Source organism: Thalassophryne amazonica, chromosome 12 (genome assembly GCF_902500255.1).
Source record: "Thalassophryne amazonica chromosome 12, fThaAma1.1, whole genome shotgun sequence".
In the NCBI taxonomy this organism is placed as follows: Eukaryota; Metazoa; Chordata; class Actinopteri; order Batrachoidiformes; family Batrachoididae; genus Thalassophryne; species Thalassophryne amazonica.
In genome coordinates this window covers 95652274-95672413 of record NC_047114.1, presented here as the reverse complement: position 1 = coordinate 95672413, position 20140 = coordinate 95652274, and the positions used below count along the sequence as shown (strand labels likewise).

The 20140-nt window shown below is 44.3% G+C and overlaps 1 protein-coding gene across 6 annotated transcripts in view; it reads left to right on the top strand.

The window, feature by feature from the left end:
• The window catches only part of LOC117521153 (receptor-type tyrosine-protein phosphatase mu-like), a 467264-nt gene that overhangs the window by 294862 nt on the left and 152262 nt on the right, over window positions 1-20140 (top strand). For all 6 annotated transcript variants that reach the window (XM_034182503.1, XM_034182501.1, XM_034182498.1 and 3 more), the window contains one exon: window positions 4951-5053. In XM_034182503.1, the coding sequence (XP_034038394.1) occupies window positions 4951-5053 (103 nt within the window). The remainder of the gene's footprint in view (window positions 1-4950; window positions 5054-20140) is intronic.

Below are 20140 nucleotides of genomic sequence, written 5' to 3'. Positions count from 1 at the left end.
AGGACGGTGGGGGGGAAGGGTGAGCGCCAGATCCTTGCTGAACACATCGACAAGGTCATGGTACTCCACCGGCACCGTCCCCAGATTGGGCGGGACTCTGACCTCCTCCTTAGCCTGGGAGCCGGGAGGAACCGAGGAACCTAAACACGCCCGATGGCAGGTCTCGCTCCACTGCACCACTACCCCGGACGGCCAATCGATCCGGGGATTGTGTTTTACCATCCAGGGGAACCCTAAATCACACGGGAGGTAGCAGGAGTCACAAAAAACTCGATCTCCTCCCGGTGATTTCCTGACACCACCAGAGTTACAGGTGGTGTCTTATGCGTGATCGGAGGGAGTAGGGAGCCATCTAGTGCCCGCACCTGCACAGGCGAGGTGAGCGCCACCAGAGGGAGCCCCACCTCCCTAGCCCATCTGCTGTCCAACAGATTCCCCTCCGAGCCCGTGTCCACCAGTGCTGGGGCCTTCAGGGTTGAGTCCTCATAAAGGATCGTAACTGGGAGTCGTGTGGCGATGTGGGTGTGTCCCACGTGAATGTCTTGGCCCACCCCTAGCCCAGTCTCTAGGGGCGGGCGTTGGTGTTTAACCGCTCAGGGCAGTCTCTTACGTGGTGCTCTATCGAGCCACAAACAAAACAAGCTCCGTGGGCCCGCCTCCTCTGTGCATCTGGTGCCCTAAATGTTGCCCTACTCGTGTCCATAGCTTCGTCAGCAGGGGGAGCTGTGGCCCCACGGAGCGCAGGGGCCGTGGAACGTGGGGAAGGCGGAGCGCGGTCGGAACCGGAAGGGAGAGGGACGGCGCGTGCCCGGCCACGCCCTTCGTCTCGTTCCCGCCGACGTTCTTCTAACCGGTTGTCTAACCGTATGACAAGATCGATGAGCCCATCTAAATCCTGTGGTTTGTCCTTAGCCACCAGGTGCTCCTTAAGAACCAATGACAGTCCGTTTACAAAGGCGGCGCGGAGGGCAGTGCTATTCCAGCCGGACCTCGCAGCCGTGATGCGGAAGTCGACTGCATAGGCAGCTGCGCTCCGACGCCCCTGTCTCATCGACAGTAGCACAGTTGAAGCGGTTTCTCCTCTATTAGGGTGATCGAATACGGTTCTGAACTCCCTCACAAACCCATCATATGTCTGAAGGAGCCGTGAATTTTGCTCCCAGAGCGCTGTAGCCCAAGCGCGTGCCTCGCCGCGAAGCAGGTTTATTACATAAGCTACCTTGCTAGCATCGGTCGCGTACATAACTGGACGCTGTGCGAAGACGAGCGAACACTGCATAAGGAAATCCACGCACGTCTCCACACAGCCTCCGTACGGCTCTGGGGGGCTTATGTATGCTTCCGGGGAAGGTGGGAGGGGTCGTTGAACGACCAGTGGAACGTCAATGTTACGCACAGGGTCTACGGGAGGGAGAGCCGCAGCGGCGCCCGGAGGGCGCGCTTCCACCTGCGCGGCGAGAGCCTCCACCCTGCGGTTAAGGAGGACGTTCTGCTCGGTCATCAAATCTAACCGAGTCGTGAAAGCGGTGAGGATCCGCTGCAACTCACCAATTACCCCTCCTGCGGACGCCTGCGCGTCCTGTTCTTCCATTGGCCGTTCAACAGCCGGTTGACGCCCCTCGGGATCCATGACATTGGCCGAGATATCCTGTTGGGGAAAGTGAGGAACATGGACCCACAACAGGGGGCGCAAATGAACGGACAATGAAGAAGTCAAATAACAAGGTTTTACTGTTGTGAAGTCGCACAACAAACACAACAGATCACAATTGTAAAAATAAACCAATTCCACTGGTGTCGTGTGGGCAGGCTCGACGATAGGAGACGTCCGTCCGAGTCGAACCGGAACCACCCGATTTCCTCTGCCACCGAACCCCGGGAATACTGGAGCCGCCAAGTCCCGAACTCCCAGGTGGCCACTGCCTCCGCTCGTCGGATCCGATACTGCTGGCGAGGAACAGAAACAGTCAGATGTGGGTGCGGCTGCACCCAGCAACACGTAGGGTGGAAACACCACCTCCACCTCTAGTCACAAACAATACTGCAGTGTAGGGTACTTATCTGATATGAATCTAGTTCAGTCTTCAGCTGTCTTAAGCACAAGCAAAAAGGTTATTCCTCAGAAATGAGATGACTGGCTGAGTGCGTTACCTTCCTGGTAGAACGATATCTCGGCAATGAGATGGAGATGCCGTCCAGCTGATATACCCCTCAGCTGATGGATGTCAGCTGTTTCAGGTGATGGGTGACGGCTGTCACCTGGGCTGCTCCTGTGAGGCGGCAGCGCCCTCTGGTGCCTGGAGCCCGCACTCCAGGCGGGGCACCCTCTGGTGGTGGTGGGCCAGCAGTACCTCCTCTTCAGCGGCCCACACAACATTTTGTGTCATAAATATGTGGGTTTTCTTGTCACTGTCTGAGGCCATGGAGTAAGATTGTTTTGGTTTGATGTACACAGGGCAGGTGATAAAGAACATTTAACTATTTATTTTTATTTTATTTTTTTATGTTATTCTGAATGACTGCAGTGGAACTGAGTGAACTGAAGGAGCATCACACGCACCAACACACAAATCCAGAGACAAAACTGTGACAAATTTTACAACTATCAGACTTCTCTGATAAATGACAAAACAACCCTGAGTGCTTTTTTTTTTTTTTTAGATACTATTTGGGAAACATTCCAAATATAGGAGTGGGACCTGTAAACAGGCCACTCCCCTGACGGTTGTGAGGACGACACGCGCTCTCTGATTCCTCATCCTTTGTTTTTTACATCCACAAGCAGGTGGAAGACGCCCTGCAAACCCGATCAAACAGACCCCTGCACGACGCACACAGAAAGCACTGGCAGAGTACGAGGTGGGCGGGACCCTTCCAGGTCCTGCTGGTGATGTAGTCATCTGGAACGGCTGCTGAGCGTGCCGCGTGGAATCACATGTCACACTGCAGGAAGGTTCCTGCACCATAGCCAGGGAGACAAGAACCTTTGCACTCTGACACAAACACACACAGCAGGGATTTGAACCAGCACTGCCTCTGTCTGACCCCATTCTTCAAGAAGCTCCGTTAAGCAGTTAAGCACTGAGGAAAAACTCATTGTCAGGTTTTCTGTCCTTTATAATTTATCATTAAACATTGTGTACGTTAAAACCCAGTAACCACACCCCAGGAACGCCCATCAATCAACAAACGTTAACTGCTTATTGCCCTTATATGCAGCTCATGTGACCGAAGGGAGAAGGTTTGGATTTATTGTCTTAAAGCTGTACGGCCTTTCAGATTAGTCATAACTGACAACATTTAGCTTCTACTGAAATCCAAGAGTTTTAATGTCTATTTACTTTTGTAACATGTTGCAAAATTACAGATCATTTTAATGAAGAGAACATATGTATATGGCGGGGGGGGGAGGGGCGGGTTCATATTTTCTTTTCCTTCTCACGCCACTTAAAGGAGGAAGTGCACATGCACGGTTTTCAGATGAGCTTTGACCTGACCTACTTGCTTGATGTGCGTTCCCAAGTCGTGCTCGCTAACATACATAAGATGTCATGTAAATGACTTCAGAGGTGTTATCTGGTTTCAACAATTTTTTTTTAAGTTTTTAGATTTAGAAGTGTTTATTTCTTGCTAACTTTTACAAAATGTATGAGAATCATATTAGATTTATGCAGAAATAAACTGTTTCGGAACATTTTCTGCCGTTTTTGTTGATTTTGTTGGAGCGAGCAGCCAGCTGACAATATGTTGCCTTTCTTTACTCCGATTGGCTGTCTCCACATCCTTCCCAGCATCCTTACTGTGGATCAGGGGAAGCCTCCACATGATCTATGATGTCATTACCGAATGTAGGTTATGACGTGTGATCGCTTCAATTTCTCCCCTTCAGGGGGATAAATTCTAAATTGTTTCCAGATGGTATGAATTTTGATCATATTGGCAAAATCATGTTATGAATCCCTGATTTAAATGCTAAGGAATAAAATTATAGTGGTGAAAGAGAAAATTATTTTATGACTTAAATCTTAAAAAACCCAGAGGCCGTACAGCTTTAATATTTTTCTTTCATGTGTACTTGAGTGGGCAGTACAGTGGCTTAGTGGTTAGCACTGATGCCCCTCACACTAAGAAGGTCATGGAATTGATTCCCACCTGTGGCCTTTCTGTGTGGAGTTTGCATGTTCTCCCCATGTCTGTGTGGGTTCCCTCCGGGTGCTCCGGCTTCCTCCCACATCCAAAGATATGCAGGTTGGGTGGAATAGAAACTTTAAATTGTCCGTAGGTGTGAATGTGTTTGTTTGTCTGTATGTGGCCCTGCGACAGGCTGGCGTCCTGTCCAGGGTGAACTCCGCCTCACGCCCTGTGACTGCTGGAATAGGCTCCAGCCCCCTGTGACCTTTAGCTAGAGTAAGTAGGTATAGAAAATGGATGGATGGTGTCCATGAGTTTTTAGTTATAAACCTGAAAAAGCTTCATAAATTTATTATTATTATTATTAGTAGTACAGTTCTTAAACAAAACTGGAACTGATTTATGTAGACATATATATATATATATATATATATATATATATATATATATATATATATATATATATATATATATATATATATATATATATATATATATATATATATATATATATATATATATATATATATTGGTTTACCCTGAAAAAAATTTCTGTCAGGCAGAGATGAATTTCTTTTTTGAAATGTTTCACTTCAGTGTTACTGCTTTAATTAATAATTCAGTTATTTTGGGATACACAAATATAAAGTGTAAAAGTGAGAAAACTGGCTTTTAAGCTGTATTATTCCTGGTAGAATGACTTTAGAAGAAAAGTAAAGAAAAAAGTCTAGATGTAAAGTAAAACTGGCATGTTTTGCTGTACAGTGGATGTGTGTGTATATATATTATAATATATAAAACCTCTTTCTGCGTTGTCAGCTCCATCCATGCCGGCGTATGACCACGAGACCTCGCTGAACCAGACGGACACCACAGTCACCGTGCTGCTTAAACCGGCTCAGAGCAGGGGGGCACCTGTGAGGTAGGCTTTAACCTGAAACACTCACACGCCGTGCGAAAGTGCAAACAACAAAGCAGCGTATTAAACCAGCAGGAAACACCATCAGTGACGAAAAATGATCAAAGCGCTTGTGTTTGTGAAGGAACATTGCCAGGGACTGCAGTATCTCGCTGTGCAGTATCTCATTTTTGGAGCTTTATTTGTTTGTAGATTTTGATCCCCTGGAAAAAGATGAGCAGTCTTTGAAGATGAGAACAAAGGCTGATGCAGCCATGGCTACTCGCTTCAGGATCTCTTGCCTTTGCATGTCTTTTATGTAGCGGAGCAGACTGCCCACCCCGAGCCCCTGTGGGCACCGAGGGAACCAAGGAACTCTGCCCACTGGATGCTGCATTTATGACTCATTATTCCCAAAGCTGTGTGCCTGTTGAGCTCAGATGTTGTCGAGCAAAAGTTCTCATTCAGATGTACTGCAGTTAAATATCCTATTTGTCAAAAACGTCTTTCATAGTCGGTGTGAGTTGAGGTACGACTATTCTGGAATTGTGCAACCAAGGTTGGACAATTCCTTCAGCGTCTTTTGAGTCTCTTTGCAGTTTTTGTTATAGTCCCAACGAAGACGTCAGTCCTCAGGAGGCTCAGCCAAGTCAGTGCTTATTGCCAGATATCTTAACATGAAATAGTTTGGACTTTACCATTACACCTGGATGGGACTCCAGTCTGTAGCAGGTTACTACTTCCCCAGCCAAGACCAATGCCCATCTATAGCTGGGTGGAAATGGCTACTGGCCTTGGCTGGGGAAGTAACCTGCTATGGACTCGTGTCCCATCTAGATGGAGTTCTAGACTGGAATTTGCGTAGTAGCCTTTAATATGCATCACTTTTCACCAAAACTGGAGCAAATTTAACTTTTCACCCATTTTCAAGCTGACATTGACATTGTTCACCTTTTTAGCTGTTTTTAACCCCATAACTCCATAACATTCAGTCGTAGATACCTTTTTGGAATCCCTATGATCAGACAAATAATGTGGTATATGTAACAATAGGAATGGCGCACTTTTGAATTTTGAATTGACTCCTACAGCTACCAGCCTGGGATGGCCATCTTACATTTCCCTATAGATTGGTGCCCAAAAATGGCATATCGAAGGTTCTACCACCCTAGATGGTAATGACCAGCCTATCTGGCCCACAGACTGAGAGATCACCAATCATGTTCCTTGACAGGGTTATACCTTTAAACTATTCTCAAACATTCTTTGATCCTGATCACTGAGCTTTGATCCTTGATTCTGAATTTTGATCTTCATCACTCAGATTTGATTCTGATTACTACCCTTTTATCCTTATTGATGACTTTTTATCTCAAACACAAAGTTGGTTTTCCTTCTGCATCCAGGAACAAAGGAAACAGAGTCAAAGGCAGGATCTGTCCCTCACCTGGATTCACAGTAATGTTTATTGGGCTTTTCTTCTGCTCATGCCCTGCCCCTATACAAGTTTCTTGAAAATGAAATAATTGGGTTTTACATAACCCTGTTAACACAAAGACAAGATAACCTCCTTGATGGAAGCTATATGACACAATCCAAATATCTTTGAAGAGATTTAGGTAAGAACAGTAAAAATGAGGGAAAGGGACAAAGGCAATGGTGCGCGTTCTCCCAGCAGGACTCTGAGAGTGTGTGTTAACCTCTGGATATAAGAAGTGATAAACACTCGTGCTGGCTGTAAACCTCGATTCTACACTATCAGCTTATCAAAGGTTTTTCAGGATCACTACCTGGAGAGTTTTAGTCGGGTTGTCCGCTCACCTTTCCCAGAGGTGCAGCTGCCCAGATTAATGTCTCGGCACCAAACGAAGAATCCTGAGCAAAAGTCATAACTCTTCAATCTTCTCGTGGGTGTGATTCAGAAAGCCTTCCTCAGGCTGCCATTCATTCAGCAGCCTAATTACAGACAAATAATTATAATTAAGATCATGCCATAAATCAGAGCTATCATTAATTTGTCACCATTTGGCAGAATGGAAGATCAAATTTGACTTTTTGAAATAAAATTAATCTCGAGCCCCACTTCATCTGTTTGACTGAGATATAACGTAAATATGCTTCATAAGATCATTTTAAAAGAGACTATCATCATCAGTAGAAATGATCTTTACTTAAGGATGTAGCAGCTGCACTCTGCATTGTGTTGTTATGACTCCGCCCATTCGCTCCCCTCGGGGCGCGAACTCACGAGCTCCGGCATGGGAGTTGGACTCTCTAACCACAAGGCTAAAACCCAGGGCTCTGGCCTTGTGACCAGAGAATCCTTTTGAGCTGTTGGAAGTGAGGTTTACTAACTATATCTGCACAGCAACACGCGCTGGCCTCCGTTACAAGGATACCAACACACAGGGACCTTACAAGTCAATCAAAATGTCAGAGTACATATGCTCAGGTTTACGCAGAAACACCTACATACAGCGAAACACAACCAACACCAAACACAACCATACAGCGAAATGCAACCACTATATCTGTTTCCATTCATTAAAATGGAAGCAGATATAGTTTTTCATACATACTTACATAATCAGGACATACACACACAGCAAGGAACGCAAAGTGAAAACTGACAATGGGATATATCATGGTAAAGTAAGAACACAGCATCTATACACCTGAAAATCCAGTGGGGCCCACCCAGGCCAATAATCACAGTTTTGATTGCCCACCAGGTGGAGCTATTGCTCCATTTCATGAACCTTAAGTACAGGCTGCTGTCACAAGACACAAGAGCGAACCTTTTGTTTGTGGAATCTGTTGTGTGTGTAAATATATAAACTAGGATACAAATAAAGAATAACATAATACAATAAATGTATTCAGTCTGATTAGAGTTTTTTTTAAGTAGTTGAATACATTATAGTAATTTTAAAGAAAATCAAAAACATTTTTATTAATTTATGTCAAATTACCTCTCAACACCTACCTGTAGTACACTCACAGCCCAGCAGTGGAGTGTAGCCCATACTTTTTGAATCACTGCTATAGTGAACATAGTTCCTGATTTGTTAAGGTTCCAAATAACAAGTGCTTGCGTGGGCATTCCAAACTGTTTCACATTGGGTTGTGAATGTTTTGCGGGTTTATTTACTCAGAATAATTGTGCACATGACAGCAGGTGGTAACATGAGGTAGACAGCAGTATGTAAATGAGGACTTTGCGTGTGTTAAAATGAGTGGAAAAATAAAATTCAGTCAGCCACTTACAGGTACAGTATGACTCATTATTCCCAAAGCTGTGTGTCTGTTGAGCTCAAATGTTGTCGAGCAAAAGTTGTCATTCAGATGTACTGCAGTTAAATATCCTATTTATATATATATATATATATATATATATATATATATATATATATATATAAAACAACAGTGACATCATAACGTCCTTGATGGAACCTATATGACATGATCCACATATCTGTGAAGAGATTTAAGTAAGAACGGTAAAAATGAGGGACTCTGAGAGTGTGTGTTAACCTCTGGATATAAGAAGTGATAAACACTCGTGCTGGCTGTAAACCTCGATTCTACACTATCACACTTATCGAAGTTTTTTCAGGATCACTACCTGGAGAGTTTTAGTCGGGTTGTCCGCTCACCTTTCCCAGAGGTGCAGCTGCCCAGATTAATGTCTCGGCACCAAACGAAGAAGCCTGAGCAAAAGTCAGAACTCTTCAATCTTCTCGTGGGTGTGATTCAGAAAGCCTTCCTCAGGCTGCCATTCATTCAGCAGCCTAATTACAGACCAATAATTATAATTAAGATCATGCCATAAATCAGAGCTATCATTAATTTGTCACCATTTGGCCAAATGTAAGATCAGATTTGACTTTTTGGAATAAAATTTATCTCGAGCCCCACTTCATCTGTTTGACTGAGATATAACGTAATGTGCTTCACAAGATCATTTTAAAAGTGGCTCTGATCATCGATAGAAATTATTTTTAATTTCAATTTATTTAATTTCATATAGTGCCAAATCACAACAGTGTTGCCTCAAGGCACTTCACACAAGAAAGCTCTAAGCTTACCAACCCCCAGAGCAAGAACACAGGTGATGATTTGAGGAAGAAACCTCAAGCAGACCAGACTCAGAGGGGTGACCCTCTGCTTTGGCCATTCTAACAGTTATAAGGTTTTTACAAAGATTTAACCAAGCTGAAGAAACAGAAAACAGGAAATCAAAACACCTGCTGCATCAGCTTCAGGCATGGCATCTCGTGGGTTGCATCTTTACATAAGGACAAGGTTGGGTAGGATTACTTTGAAGGAATACATTTGGATTACATGTATGTATGTGCATACATTTGGATTACTTGTAATCTGATTACTTTTGGATTACATTTCAAAGTAATCCTACCCAACCGTGCATAAGGATAACAAGTGCTGGTCAACACAACAGACCCACACCTGGTGGTGAGTTGGATCCACTGGGAGAGGAGGAAGCCGGTCCAGAGGCAGCTGACAGGTACCGGCAGGCCAAGCGTGCTGCAGCCAGTGCGGTCACAGAGGCAAAAACTCGGGTCTGGGAGAAATTTGGAGAGGCCACAGGGAGTTTACGAGTCACAATCAAAATGTACGAGTACATATACTCAGAAACAAACATAATGTACACGCAAACATCTACATACTACAATTTACCACAACCATTCTTTAAAAAGGGAAGCACATTCTGTATGTTTTTTTTTTTTTCATACATACTTACATATTCAGGGCATACAGTGCCCTCCAAACATATTGGAACACTTGGTATTTCACACATTTTAATTTGTTTATTTGTTAATTTGTTTATGCCATTTCAGATACAAAAAATAAAATATAAATTAATAAAAAATATAAATGATAAGATGATGGGTCGCATAAGTAATGGAACGCTTTGGTATGATACCTGTAAATAATCATTTCCAGTTTTCTTCAGACAAGTCAGGGGATGGATACATGATCATTTCCAAGTCACTGAATATGTCTTGGAGTTTATTTACATCAATTATGAAGAATATAGCCAAATATAACTTTTCTTCATCCAATATTTCTCTATGTTGGACGACTTGCCAGCCATCAATTATGTTCTCCACCCCCCTCTCAAATTAAACAACAAAGAGTCAAGTAAATTAGATCAATTTATTTTATTGTGAACAGCATATGATTGATTCTGATGTGATGAATGCTTCTAAAACGTCAGTAGCGTGCTTGTCTACCTTCTTAGTGTTCTTGGCATCCTTGGAGTTCAACATTTCCACCAGTTCCTCCTCTGTGAACTCAGCAAACCTCGCTGGCAGACGACTTTCTGCTGTTGTTGACATGTTTGTTGCCATTTTTTCAACCAGCGTCTGTCAGCTAGTTCCTGACCTTTCGAATGCCGCGCTCTGATTGGCTAGCTGTAGGCAGTAAGCTCTAACGCTATTGGTCAGTGGGAACCGATCCAATATAACTTTTGGTCCTAGACTTTTTGGATCCTTTTGGATCCAACATAACTTTCTGGTGCCAAGCGTGCCAAAATACAGGTAAATGATGGACAGAAAGGCTATAGCGCTATATATATATATATATATATATATATATATATATATATATATATATATACACACTCAACAAAAATATAAACGCAACACTTTTGGTTTTGCTCCCATTTTGTATGAGATGAACTCAAAGATCTAAAACTTTTTCCACATACACAATATCACCATTTCCTTCAAATATTCTTCACAAACCAGTCTAAATCTGTGATAGTGAGCACTTCTCCTTTGCTGAGATAATCCATCCCACCTCACAGGTGTGCCATATCAAGATGCTGATTAGACACCATGATTAGTGCACAGGTGTGCCTTAGACTGCCCACAATAAAAGGCCACTCTGAAAGGTGCAGTTTTATCACACAGCACAATGCCACAGATGTCGCAAGATTTGAGGGAGCGTGCAATTGGCATGCTGACAGCAGGAATGTCAACCAGAGCTGTTGCTCGTGTATTGAATGTTCATTTCTCTACCATAAGCCGTCTCTAAAGGTGTTTCAGAGAATTTGGCAGTACATCCAACCAGCCTCACAACTGCAGACCACGTGTAACCACACCAGCCCAGGACCTCCACATCCAGCATGTTCACCTCCAAGATCGTCTGAGACCAGCCACTCGGACAGCTGCTGAAACAATCGGTTTGCATAACCAAAGAATTTCTGCACAAACTGTCAGAAACCGTCTCAGGGAAGCTCATCTGCATGCTATATAGACTGGAGTGTTTGGCAAAATTCTATTTTGTTTGCAAGAATGGTAGATGTCCACCAGCTGGGGATATTGCTTCATTTCAAGAGCCTTAATTACAAGCTGCTATGGAACACAACGACCAACCTGTTGCTTATCATAGTAGCTGTAGTAGTAGTAGTTGCTTGTAGTAGTTGTTATAATAGCAGTAATATGTATGTAATTCCCTTTGACGTTTCCCTTGTTTTCACTCGGGGTCACCACAGCAAGTCTGAGGTGGATCTGTTACATCAGATGCAACTCCATATTGCATGGAGAATGAGCAGGGGTGAAGTTTGAACTGAGAACCTTCCAGACTGGAAACAAGCACATTTGATTGCTTGGCCACCAGCCCTCCCTATTTTATATATATATATATATATATATATATATATCTATATCTATATATATATATATATATCTATATATATATATATATACGAGGTCTGTTAGAAAAGTTTAGAAAAGTATCCGACTTTTTTATTTTTTTCAAAGCAACGCAGTGATGAAGCCTCACAGGACATGTTGGAGCATGTCGAGCTCATGCTCAATTTCTCGGATAATCACACGACTGAAAAGCAACCGACAGCCATCTGAAATCCACCTGAAAGCCATCCTGAGAGACCAACATGGAGGTGGTTTTGTGCCGTGTTATGAACGGCTCCGTGGTGCGTCCCTCCGCTTTTCTTTCCATGAAAAAAACTCCTGTAACAGTGGAATGTGCCAAAAAAGTGCTGATGTTCACGCCTTCTGCCTTTTTGTGAAAGTCAGACGACAACAAAGCCTTCACGTTGGAAATGATCTGGTTGTTTCAGCGGGGTTTGAGCCTGTCGATCGGCGCTCGGAGCACGGTGCTCTCAGCAGTTGTGGGCGGTCTTTAAACCGGCTGGATCACTCCTTAATCTGTGTAATCCCCATAAAATCGTCCCTGAAAGCCATATTAATTTTCCGAACGGTGTCCACCTGGAGGTCTCTCACAGCTTCTGGAAAAAAAAATTGATGCAACAAAGCTCCAAATTGTTCAGACATTTATTCACAATAAAAAAACGACGAGAGGGGTGGACCAGTGCTCACACAAAGCCTGCTCACAGGCGAATGACGCAACCGACAGGCGTGAAAAAACTCACGCATGTGCACGAAGGTTCAAGCTTGGCTGATGTAATCACACGTGATTCAACATGAAAATGTCATTTCTTCAATGTAATAAAAGTCATGTGATATTCGTTGGAATTTGAATTTTTCGCTTTTTTTAAAATCTGGTTTCTCTTTGTTCACATCTGAAGGAAAACAACTAAATTTCTTTGTTTGAAGCTCTGCTCTGCTATAATTTTTGCACTGTAGTGTTGTTAAGTAATCTCCAGGGTTCTTAAAATAATCTATGAAATTATTCATCACTATCCATCAGTGGAGTTCAGTGCATGTCACCACCCCACCTCAGGAATAACCGTGCAATCCTTTGATCACAGCAAAGATTCTCTTGTTGTTGTTTTGAGGCACACATTTATTTTTCCGTCTAAGTCTCGTAGGACGGGAAGGCCAACTGAACCACCATCACGCGCGAGTCCAGTGTCTCCAATGTATGAATTACAAAAGAACCGTGCTGGTGGGGGGGCAGCAAAGAGCAGAGATTATGATGCAGACCAAAGACGAGTGCTGGCAGCAGCCTTTTGAAGGCATTTTTTTCCCCACCTCCACTTCAAGAGACACATGACGCCTTTGAAAGTTTAAGATGACTATAAAGTAGCTTCCATTTGGAGGACTCAAGTTCATCAGCCTGCTGGGACCTGATGTCTGACCAATGTGATCTACATGTATTAAAAATAACATCTGCAATGGGGTTTGTCACGGTTTGAGTTTTGCTTGGCGTTTTGGGTTGTTTGTTCTTTTATGCTGTTAGTTATTTTTTGCGTTTCATTGGGTATGATTGGCTTCTTCTCTTGCTGGGTGTTTCTCTCTCTCTCTTTCTCTGGCCTGCATTTGTGTCCTGCAGTTCCTGACCATTCAGCCTGATGGTACAAACTGGCCAACAATGGACACAGCCAGCTCAAACTCATTTCAGCTGGCGGTACTACACCACAGTAAGCAGCTCGCACAGCAAAAGGATCGCTTTACTGCACTCTCTTCCCGGTTTAGCGACCTCGCTAAATGCCAGAATTCATTCATGGAGTCGGTGAGCACCCAGATGGGTCAACTACTGTCTATGTTTGATCATCAGGCTTCTACTGTTCCAGCCACTGGCAGCACCAGTGTGCCTCCTTCAGGTCCATCAATGTTTGCATCGGCCTCCGAACCTGAACATGAATACTGTAATCTGCTGTCACCTCCTGAACGCTTTTCAGGCGGGTCTGGTGACATCACACCTTTCATTACACAGTGTGAATTGATCTTTGAGTTCATGTCATGTAAGTTCCCGTCTGACAGGGCGAAGATAGCTTACGTGATCACTCACCTGACTGGTCGTGCATTGGCATGGGCAACAGTGGAGTGGGGTCGCCGATCTGCAACCTGTGCCTCTCTTCCGGCTTTTACAGCTGCACTGCGATCGATTTTCCAGCACACCTCTCCGGGGTGAGAAGTAACCTGTGCCCTCATGAAGCTGAGGCAGGGTGGACGCCGAGTCACCGACTATGCTGTGGACTTCCGCATCCTGGCAGCCAAGAGTGATTGGAATCCCGCGGCACTCTATGATGTTTTTCCTTCAGGGGCTTGCCGAAAACATTCAGGACCAGTTGGTGGCTGTTGAATTGCCTGGGGACCTCAACCAGCTCATCGCGCTCACCATACGGACCGACCAACGTCTACAGGACCTTCCTCGCCGTGCCGTCCAGCTTCCTGCTCGACGCGCCACAAGACCTCCCGCCCACTCATCTTCCTACAGCCATGTCTGCTCAGAATCTCCACAGCACAGCCCTGTGAAACCAGTACAGTTGGGTTGCACGCGTATCTCCTCCGCTGAGAAACAGCGACGCCATAAAAAAGGACTTTGTTTTTACTGTGGGCATTCCGGTCACATGATAACCTATTGTCAAGCCAGGGGTGCCACCATGCGGCCACAAGCCGAGATTCAGGTGAGTCAAAACACAATTTCTCCTTCCTCAGCACAAAATGTGATTTTGGCTAAATTAATTTCTGAGCATTCATCAGTATCTGTGCCTGCATTTGTGGATTCAGGTTCAGATGCAAACTTGATTTTGTCTTCACTGGTCGAGTCTTTACATCTTAAACTATATGAGCTCTCGCGCCCTCTGGTGGTGTGCGCCATTGATGGTCATAAAGTGGGGTGCATTGCCCATTGCACGCAGTCAGTTCAGATGATAATTTCTGAAAACCACTCTGAATCAATCAGTTTTCACATTTTAGATAAGATGACTCACCCGGCTATTTTGGGGCATCCCTGGTTACAAAATGGTCCCAGTTTTGACTGGGCTAGGGGAGAGATTATTTCCTGGGGGCCTGCTTGTTACGATTCATGTCTGTCTAAACCTGCTAGTGCTCAATTCACTTCCAACCCAGACCTGGTGGGGGTGCCATCATGCTATCATGACTTGGCACCAGTGTTTAGTAAAAGCAAAGCTAAATCATTACCACCTCACCGGGAATACGATTGCGCAATAGAACTACTCCCCAGGGCTAGCCCACCCCGAGGGAAGCTCTATTCTGTCGGCTCCGGAACGCAACGCCATGAATGAATACATTCAAGAATCTCTGGCCGCAGGCTTAATTAGACCATCATCGTCACCTGCAGGAGCGGGATTCTTTTTTGTAGAAAAGAAGGATAAATCCCTTCGCCCATGTATTGATTACCGGGGGCTAAACGACATCATGGTAAAGAACCGATATCCGCTGCCACTTATCTCATCTGCTTTTGAGCTCCTAGAAGGAACTAAAACTTTTACAAAACTCGACCTTCGCAATGCATATCATTTGGTTCGTATTAAGCAAGGCGATGAATGGAAGACCGCTTTTAATACGCCCTCAGGACACTACGAGTACCTGGTAATGCCTTTTGGTCTCACTAATGCCCCGGCGGTGTTCCAAAATCTGGTTAATGACGTGCTGCGCGAGTATCTTAATAAGTTTGTTTTTGTTTATCTAGATGATTCTGATTTTTTTCCCCCGATCTGGAATCCCACACGCGCCACGTCCACACCATTCTGCAAACTTTGCTGCAAAACAATCTTTTTGTTAAGGCTGAAAAATGTGAGTTCCACAAACCCACAGTATCATTCCTCAGATTCGTTATCACAGAGGGAGAGATTAAGATGGACCCAAAGAAGGTTGTGTCCGTGCGGGATTGGCCGGTGCCTACCACACGCAAAGAAGTCCAAAGGTTCCTGGGTTTCGCCAGTTTCTACCGAAAGTTCATCCGTAATTTCAGCACAGTTGCAGCTCTGCTTCACGAGGTCACATCGTCCCTCCGGCCGTTCGTATGGACACCGGGGTGCGACGAGGCTTTTAGGGTCCTAAAACATCGCTTCACAATGGACCCCGTACTGCTCCTCCCTGACCCAGCTCGACAGTTCGTGGTTGAGGTAGATGCTTCAGATACTGGAGTTGAGGCTGTCCTCTCGCAGGTTAAAGCCTCTGACAATAGGTTGCATCCATGCGCCTTTTTGTCGAAGAAGTTGACCGCGGCCGAACGAAACTATTGCATCGGTGACCGCGAGCTGTTGGCAATTAAAGTGGCCTTGGAGGAGTGGCGCCACTGGTTGGAGGGCACAGATTCCCTTTTTGATCTTTACCAATCATAAGAACCTAGCTTACCTTAGAACCGCTAAGCGGCTTAATGCACGCCAGGCCAGGTGGGCCATTTTCTTCAGCCGTTTTGACTTTGTAATCTCTTTCCGACCTGGCTCCAAGAATGGCAAGCCAGACGCGTTATCACGGCAGGGTGACCCGGTCGACACGCTGGCCGACCTGGGGACTATCTTGCCAGCATCCTGTTTTGTGTCGACATTAACGTGGGACATAGAATCCAGGGTCCAGTCTGCCTTAGGCAATACTCCGGTTCCTCCAGGTTGTCCCCAGGGTAGGCTCTTCGTTCCGGTTGCCTTCAGAGGAGACGTGATCAGGTGGGGACATGACAGTCGGTTCTCTTGTCATCCGGGAATCAGGAAGACTGAGTTTCATTTCATTTCCATTTATTTGTACAAAGACAGCATACAATTACATTATGCTCATCAAGCAGAGATGTTTGTACCAGACTGTAGCTGCAACAGCTAATTTCCATCTGTAGTCCTTGAGGGTCAGGGGGATACACATAGGGCTATTAAATAAATCACAAACAAACCTACAAAATATATAATACTAAATTCATAAAATATATAAAATTAAATTCATTCTTACGTCATTCATTTCTAAAATACTGTGCCATATCAAAACATTTAAAACAACCATTCATAATTCATCCCTGTCACTCATAACATGCAGCATCAAAACATCAAAATTGTCAAGACATTCATAAATTCATCTAAACCTCTCAATTACTGTACAATATCAAAACACTTGTAAAAAATATTCACCCTTCATACAGTTCATCTCTCAATTTCTATATAGAATCAGAATACTTATTACACATGTTCAGTGTTACCTTTAGCGGTGCTATATATTTAGTGCCTACATCTTTGGTTTTGAAGAAGCCATGATTTTACCTTTACAGAAAATGTCTTAAAGTCTGGTTGTGTTTTTATTTCTTCTGATAATATATTCCACTTCTTTGTGGCTCTGTAAGAAAATGTCGATTGTGCAAATGCAGTCTTACATTTGGTACACTGGAATGGTACACTGCCTCCGAGTGGTTGCTCTTGTTACCCTTGTTGTTGTATCAGAGGACAGGTGAATGAAGTTCTTGAGAGGTGGCGGAGCTTGATTATGAACTATTTTGTATACCATTTGAACCTCATGGAAAAAGATAAAATTTTCAAAGCTGAGCATAGCATATTTGCTCAAAATAGGACAATGATGATATTGAATACTTTTTTGATCAAGGATTTTAAGAGCCCTTTTATACAGGGACTCCAAAGGTCTTAACGTTGTTAGATTTGCTTGAGCCCAACTTGTTATACAGTAAGTAAAATGAGGTATTATCATTGCATTTAGAAAGCATTTTGCAGCCTCTGTTGTTAATGTGTTTCTTATGCTTTTAAAAGTAACTAAATTAAATTTCAAAGTGTTTGAGATCTTTTTTATATGCTTCTTAAAACTGAGAGTTGAATCTAATGTAAGCCCTAAATATTTGAACTCAGTTACATTTTTTATAATTTGATCATTGATATTATAATATTTGGATATACTGTTGTTTTAGTCTTAATAGTGAAATACATGGCTGCTGTTTTTTCCAAGTTTAATGTTAGACAGGATTCCTGAAGCCAGGTAGAAACTCTTCCCATGGCTATAGTTAATTTGCTAGTTTGTAATTCAACAGAGGTTTTGGTGGCCAGGGATGTTGAAAGATATTACAGAGTATGTTAATGCTTGCTCAATGTGTGCAAGTCACAAATCCTCTAACCGTCCACCCGCGGGCTCTTTAATGCCACTTCCTGTCCCTACTCCTCCCTGGTCACATATCTCATTGGATTTTGTAACCGGTCTGCCTCCTTCTAGAGGTAATACTGCTGTTTTAACGGTGGTGGATAGATTATCCAAGATGGCTCACTTCATCCCTCTGCCTAAGCTTCCCTCAGCTAAGGAAACCGCAGAAATAATGCTCACCAATGTGTTCAAGTTACATGGATTTCCAGAGGATATAGTGTCTGATAGAGGACCGCAGTTTGTGTCAAATTTCTGGAGGGAATTCTGCCATCTCCTCGGGGTCTCTGCCAGCTTAACCTCAGGTTACTACCCCCAGATCAACGGGCAGACAGAGCGTCTCAATCAAGAGTTGGAAAAGGGATTCCGGATTCTCGCCTCCCAGCATCCTGCCTCATGGTCTGCTCAACTGTCTTGGATAGAACTGGCACACAATAGTCTTCCTTCTGCATCCTCTGGTTTTTCTCCATTTCATGTAGTTTATGGTCATCAACCTCCACTGTTTCTGTCCACTGCACTTGATTCTTCTGTTCCCTCTGCCTTAGGACTCATTCTCTGCTGCCAACGAACCTGGGAGCGGGCCCGTAGGGCCCTCCTACGGTCTTCTGCAGCCTATAAGGTGGCAGCGGATCGTAGGAGATCCTCCACACCTGCGTATAAACCTGGACAGAAAGTTTGGCTCTCAACCCGTCATCTTACTCTGCAGGGACTGCCCAGGAAACTGGCTCCCAGGTTCGTTGGTCCATTCTCTGTTTCCAGGATTATTAATCCAGTTTTTGTTTGCCTCTGCCTCCCAAGGTCAATGCACATCCACCCTACCTTTCATGTTAGCCACATCAAGCCTGCTCATTCCAGCCCATTGTGCCCTCCGGCGGTTCCCCCTCCCGCCACCCGGTGTGTGGATGGGTGTCCTGTTTTTGCCATATGGCGGCTCCTCGACTCTCGTCGCCATGGTCGTGGGGTTCAGTATTTGGTTGACTGGGAGGGTTATGGCCCCGAGGAGCGGTCGTGGGTTCCCTCCCGCTTCATCCTTGATCCTGCTCTGATCCATGGGTTTCATGCCTCTCGTCCTGCTGTGCCTTGGCCGTCCGGGGCCGGCCGTGGGGGGGGGTACTGTCACGGTTTGAGTTTTGCTTGGTGTTCTGGGTTGTTTGTTCTTTCATGCTGTTAGTTATTTTTTGTGTTTCATTGGGTATGACTGGCTTCTTCTCTTGCTGGGTGTTTCTCTCTCTCTCTTTCTCTGGCCACGCCCTGTTCTGGTGCTTTCCTTGCACACATGTCCCTGATTTTTTGATTACCATCTAAAGTTATTTTAGCTCACTGGGTGTGTTTGTCTCTCGCCAGTTTGTCATGCCTTGTGCCTTCAATCCAGCTCTGTTCTTGCGTTCCATAGTTCTGCCTGCCTCTTTGTGTGTACCTGACCTCCAGCCTGTTGCTTTGACCATGCCTGATTGCCTGATGTTTCTTGTACTGCTGCTTTTCCTGGACTGCCTTCTCGTGTACCGACCTTCGCTGTCTTCTACAGTAAAACCATCTAAAAACAAGAGCTGTTTGCTTGAGTCATACATTTGTGTCCTGCAGGTCCTGACCATTCAGCCTGATAGTGTTGCAGCTTTTTGGGGGGGTGGGGAGTGCGTGGATGGGGCACACTGTGAAAATGTACAATTAAGTGACATTTCAAACAGCATCATGTGTACAGTACATATGTACAAAGATACATGATGCCCACTACAGGGGCAAATAAGGGATGGAATATACGACAGAATGTGAGTGTAAAACTGGAATTAAAGAATGGATAGAAGGTGCGGCTGGTGATGCGACTGTGTGTGGGCATCAAATTGTGAATTTCATACTTAAAGGCTGTAGTCAGCACTGCTCGTCTCAGCATAATGTCGATATATGACGGACGGCTGCATTCCTCTGAGTGAAATGAGCTTGAGATGATGACACAAATACAAAATCCAAGCAGCACATGATAACCTCCAGGCTCAAGCAAGGGTTGGTTACAGTGATTTTATGTCTTTTCACTGGTTTTAAGGTTATTTATGGTTATTTATGCTATTTTATTGTTGGTTGTATTTATTCTGTGGGTATCACTGTTGTAATGTTAGTACTGTTTATTGTTTGTGCAGTTGAGCCCCCTCATGCACCAAGCTAAATTTCTCCAAAAGGAAACGATTAATAAAGAAGTTTGTACTTTGAAGCAGATCCCATTGCTCCTCATTGATGGCTGGCGGAGTTTGAAATTTTCAAGTCCTTCTCTGTAATTATACAGTCAGCAAGGAGAGAA